Source organism: Gymnoscopelus braueri, assembly GCF_963280865.1.
Source record: "Gymnoscopelus braueri genome assembly, chromosome: 19".
Classification (NCBI taxonomy): domain Eukaryota; kingdom Metazoa; phylum Chordata; class Actinopteri; order Myctophiformes; family Myctophidae; genus Gymnoscopelus; species Gymnoscopelus braueri.
This window is the reverse complement of record NC_137621.1, coordinates 34,154,601-34,160,051: the sequence shown is the minus strand read 5'-3', so window position 1 is coordinate 34,160,051 and position 5,451 is coordinate 34,154,601. Positions and strand designations below refer to the sequence as shown.

The 5,451-nt window shown below is 39.0% G+C and overlaps 1 protein-coding gene across 1 annotated transcript; it reads right to left on the bottom strand.

Moving 5' to 3' along the window:
• Nucleotides 1–774: 774 nt before the first annotated feature.
• Nucleotides 775–4,253, bottom strand: mrps26 (mitochondrial ribosomal protein S26). The gene is made up of 4 exons (XM_080414570.1): nucleotides 3,923–4,253; nucleotides 2,874–3,020; nucleotides 2,349–2,472; nucleotides 775–1,276 (listed from the first exon to the last, which is right to left on the bottom strand). Exons 1-4 carry the CDS (start codon nucleotides 4,141–4,143, stop codon nucleotides 1,145–1,147), a joined length of 624 nt encoding a protein of 207 aa, XP_080270696.1. The 5' UTR covers nucleotides 4,144–4,253; the 3' UTR covers nucleotides 775–1,144.
• Nucleotides 4,254–5,451: the final 1,198 nt, after the last annotated feature.

The following is a 5,451-nucleotide window of genomic DNA, read 5'->3' as shown; positions in this document are numbered from 1 at the left end:
TTAAACAACACTATATTAGTCTGTGGATTGGGATCGTATCAATTACAAAAGGCCAACAAAGTGTTTAGACTAGAGTGAAGGCCTTTTGCTATTGGTCTGTTGTTGACCTACAGACAGTGCTGAGAGCACATAATCTTTAATTGCTCAGGTCTTAGTGATAATCCTTTTCCTGCTACAGTTAAACAATCCCATTAAGCATTTACCCCGCACATCACATTTACAGAACGCTCCAAACTGTATTCCACAAAAATGTAATGCAGACATCACAGACAGTATAGTATTGTGTGGTTTTCTGGACAAAACATTTCATTAATGGAAGTGTGCTTCAATAGTGCCTAGTCTGCCACCAAGTTGAACCATTTGAACAGTTTTATTGGTTTTCTGTTGACACTGACCAGGATTGGGAGGATGTCAGTTTACTTCAATCACTTTTATCAACCTATGAAACAAAGTTATTCTCAAACCAGCATTGATATGGTTTTAAAACAACTTTAAGTTCATGAGTTCTAGAATTGTGCCATCCTCCACCTACCTGGTAGATCTTCTTCATTGACCTATTCACCTCAGCATTGCTGATCTCCTCAACATATCGCCTGGCTGGCAGAATGCCCATCTTCACAGAGACGGATTAGCAGTAGTGCAGCATGCTGTCATACATGACACTAAATAAATACCCATGCATGGTAAATGGAATGTCAAAAGTGTGACACAGTACACTTGGCGCCCCCAAGAGGATAGACTAGGAACAATCAATCAATGTTCCACTTTTTCTATAGATTTTTCACTGCATTTACCAATCTTGGAAGTTTGCAACTAGATTTTTAAACAGGAGTCTCACATTGTTATGCACTATAACTATTAGAATTTCCACAGTGTTATTGATCATCCAAAATGGTAAAACAATTCACACAAAAAGTGGAACTGCACATTCTAAGAAATGTCATAGTATTTGAGTCTAAAAGCCTCCTTAGTAAATTGAAATCCATTGTACATACTTAGACAAATAATATACATTATTTATTTTACATACTGTTACATGTCATTAGAAAAAAAGAAAAAACATGTTCCATAAGTCAAACAGAATGGATGGGTGAAAGCATAAAAAACTAAAGAAAGTTCAGGAAATAGTCCGTTTGATGAGGCATCACTTCAGTACCGTCTGCTTGACTACTCTGCCCTCTTTGTCAATGGCAAAATTATAATTCTTAGGATTGTCCAGGGCCTCTTCAATGCGCTGATCCAAGTTCTCCAGGGTGATGAAGCTCTTAGCCGCCTCCTGTAATATATTTTAAAAGGTTGTAAATGTGGACCGATCATTGACATATTTTTAGGTTCGATGCCGATTCCGATTCTTGATAGTCCTACACTACCAATTACCGATAGTTGACCAATAAAAATGCAAAATCTTGAAATCAATTTGAAAAACTTAGTTGATTAAAGTTTCTATTTGAGAATAACTTAGAAGCAAAAAAAAAAATAAACAACTTTTTTCATAAATAAGAAGAAATTAAGTATATATTTCAAAAAAAGTAAACCACTTAAAGGGATATTTCACTTTCAAATAAAATAAACATTTAAAAAATATATTAAAAATAAATGAAAAAAGTAATGGAAAAATCACGGCCCCCTCACGCATTAGAGTGTCCTACTAATGTGTGAGGGGGCCGTGATTTTGCCATAACTTTTTTCATTTTTTAAAAATATTTATTTTTAATGTTTATTTTATTTGAAAGTGAAATATCCCTTTAAGTCATATTAAAACATTTTCAAACATAGACGATCTATAAGCTCACGACCCATTGCGATGTCACTCATTGTGGACTTGTGGATCTGCTATTCTTGAAACTTTTCAAAATGTTCAACCTATAGGCCATTTAATGAAATGCCCAAAATAGGGACAACAGGATGAGTGATTAAAAAAGTCAAATAATGGCCAATATATCAGTCAGGCTCTATATATATAATTTATTTTTCAAACACTTGTGAGAGGATCAGTGATCCAGCTGTAAAATCACTGGCATCTAAGAATCCTTCATAAAGACACACAGGTGGACCTAAGCAGTAAAACATGCTAGCAGGGTAGCTTCCCTACTTTCTCATATTTTTACATCATCCAACTTTCTCATGTTTCTACTAGTTAGCTTGTCATGATGTTAACCATTCCCACTTCAACATATTTGACTGTCAAATATAAAAAATCCTAAGAATGTATCATTGTACTAACACCAACTGGCATAAATGTATGTGTGAGAGACTAGCACTACTAGAGTGTCAGTTTTACTTTATAAATAAATAACCATATGAGATTACATAGAAGAAAACTAAATATGACTCTTCTGAAAACATACCTGCAACTGCAAGATTTCCTTTTCTTTTTCTTTGATGAAGTCTTGCAATTCTTGTTCCCGACAAATGGCTGCCTCTTCCTTCTGGACTCCTTCTGCTTCCCTTTCCTTTTGGACCCTCTCTTGTCTAAAATACACACAAAAAACAAAAGAGAGTACAGCAAGGGTAGTATGTACTTTTGCAAAACGAGATCATTTGGCTGATATAGCTATTCTAAATATTTGCATTGACATTGAATCTGCTAATATATTGAAATTTAAAGAAAACTATTTTCTCTTATTGCAGAAACTGCTGTGTAATCGAAATAACGTAACCACTTTAACCCCAGCATCGGTATTGTGGGGAAGGCTTTAGCTGAAAACAGCAGATCGACAAACTCACAATGCGACGCAGTCGATCGGCTATTTTCAGCTAAAGCTTACCGCACAATAACACAAAAGATTGAGCCCAGAGGGACTCCGGCGGTTACCCATTTGGGGTTTAAGTGGTTAATGTGGTGTTTACAGTTTGGGGACATTTCATCTCACCTCAATTTGAGCATGCGCTGGTTCTCTGCATCATTGAAGGCCATCAGTGCACGGTGATCCTCATCGTCCTGTCTAGCCCTCTCCTCCGCCATGGAGCCCGTCTCTTCCTCGTACCTCTTTCTGAGCATCTCCTCCTTGAACTCCAGACTGAGAAACGCACAGTATTGTAAGCAGTGGTTCTATATATATTGATATTCTAAAATAATTTGTTTTTCTTCCATTTAGGCTATGTGTACTTTCTCTATGTCAAACTACCTACCTGTTTTTATGTCACTACAAATTAAGTTGTGTTTTATATATTTACAAATCGAGAGTCTAGGGTATAACTTGCATTTTAGGCACACATAGACTAAACCAGTGGTTCTCAAACACACAGTGTAGTCCAGGGACTGAGAGTCTCATGGTTCCTTGAGGGGGTTCTAAATGGATCTGAACAGGTCTCTAACTCTGACATTATCCAAATGGAACCAAATGGACCCTTTGTATAATGTCAGAGTTAAAGATAGGGAAAGTGATTTACTTTGGTTAAAATAAGTGTTAAATAGCTCCATATTCTGATAGTACTCATTGCTATAGTGTTTGTTCAGTAAAAGGGAGTCTCCCATACATGTCTCTCCAGTTCTTTATTAAACAGAAAATATGCATTTTCAGTGCCCTCTCCTGATTGGCTTAAATTTGGTCACCTACCTGAAAATGTACTATATTCTGTTTACTAAAGAGCTGGAGAGACCTCTGTGACCCGAACAGACGCTCTGTAGTAGCTGTAGAATACAACTCTCGTAGACGTATTTATGATTCTGACGTTAGGTCGTATTCTACAGCTAGCTCTGTAGCAATGATTACAATCAGAATATAGTACTTTAACCTTTTTAACAAAAAATATCACATACCCTACCTTTAAGGGGAGTCCTTCACATTTAAAAGTTTGAGAACCATTGGCCTAAACCTTACAAATTGTAGCTTTTAATTCATATCAACGATTCTGTGTCCGATCATCAAGGCATTCACGTTGACAGATTGACTTGAATGTTGAATGTTGATTGACATACCGCAGCGCCTTCATGATCAAGTCATACTCCGTGTATCGTTCCTTGATGACCAGCATCTCCACGGGGTCGATGGGTGGAGGGTACTTTATACGTCCTTCTTTTGACTTGGCCTTGGGATCATTACGGCTCTTTCTGCCGCGGACCGTCTCCAGCAGCACGCTGCACCGGGGGGCGAGGACACGCACCGCGGGGACACTTCTCCCACAAAACACGCTCAACATGGTTGTTGAGAAACAGGAGTTGACAAAGAGGCGAACTCACGGTCGTAGTTTGGAATCATGCGATCGCTACAGAGTTATAAGATCGCTAGACGGCCGCGGCCATATTTGTGCCCTTTGACCGAAGGGAAGGAAATGTTTCAACTGACTTCTAGTTCAGTGATTGTCGCCATCTATCGTTACAGGAGAGTATTGCATACGCATGATTAATCCCTCTACCGCCTCACCCTCTCACCCTCTTTCTCTTTGTCTCACTAGTCTAGTGAATCAAGCCAAGGAATGGAGTAGGGCTATGAAGCATGCACATTGCACAATGCAATGCAGAAATATTTGGGTTGTACGGCCAAATACCCTGGTTCGTACAGGAGGTACAGAACTCTCTCCTGATGGGAGTTGAGTTGGTCAATGGTCTTTCTTGAGGTATTATGAACCTAACCTCTAAATGCCTAATTATAACCCTAACCTCTAAACTTGACCTCTAAATGCTTAATTATAACCCTAACCCCAACCTGAATCTTTTCCTAATTGTAGCCTAACTCTAAATATTAGTCTGTTAAACTGTTATAACCATAACAGCAAACATCTCCCTTATGAGGAAATTGTCCTCACAATGTCTATTTCTCAAATTCTACACACAAACACACACACACGCACGCACGCACGCACGCACGCACGCACGCACGCACCACGCACGCACGCACGCACGCACGCACGCACGCACACACGCACGCACGCACACACACACACACACACACACACACACACACACACACACACACACACACACACACACACACACACACACACACGCGTCATGCTCTATAACCCAATATCGAATTTTGTTCTCAGCATGTTCTAAAATATCGCTTACACATCACACTTACACACTCATGGTCTGCACTGCAGCCTACATGTATTCACTTCAGGGTGAGTGTAGTGTTCAGTGGGATGTGTGGCTTCAGTTCTCAGACTCAATACAACCATGCTGAGGCAAGACACAAACACATTACATTTTCAGCCAGCTTGCCAGCAGGAAGGAATTGTGGGATATGGTGCAATGCTGCTCTGTGTCGTTCATCTGACTTTGGGAGCTCGAGAGATTTTAGAATGTTCCAGTGTCGAAGATACACTACGCAAACGTACACAATATATACAAGCTCTTGCCTGCAAACTTTTCTTTTACAGAAAATCATGGAATATTTTAACGTGCCATTTGACATTTATTTAATCATGGATCGGGGCTGCTTTGCCTATTTTGCATATTAGACAGGCTTTTTATTGGTTTCTGCAAAAACATGTTATATTCTTATT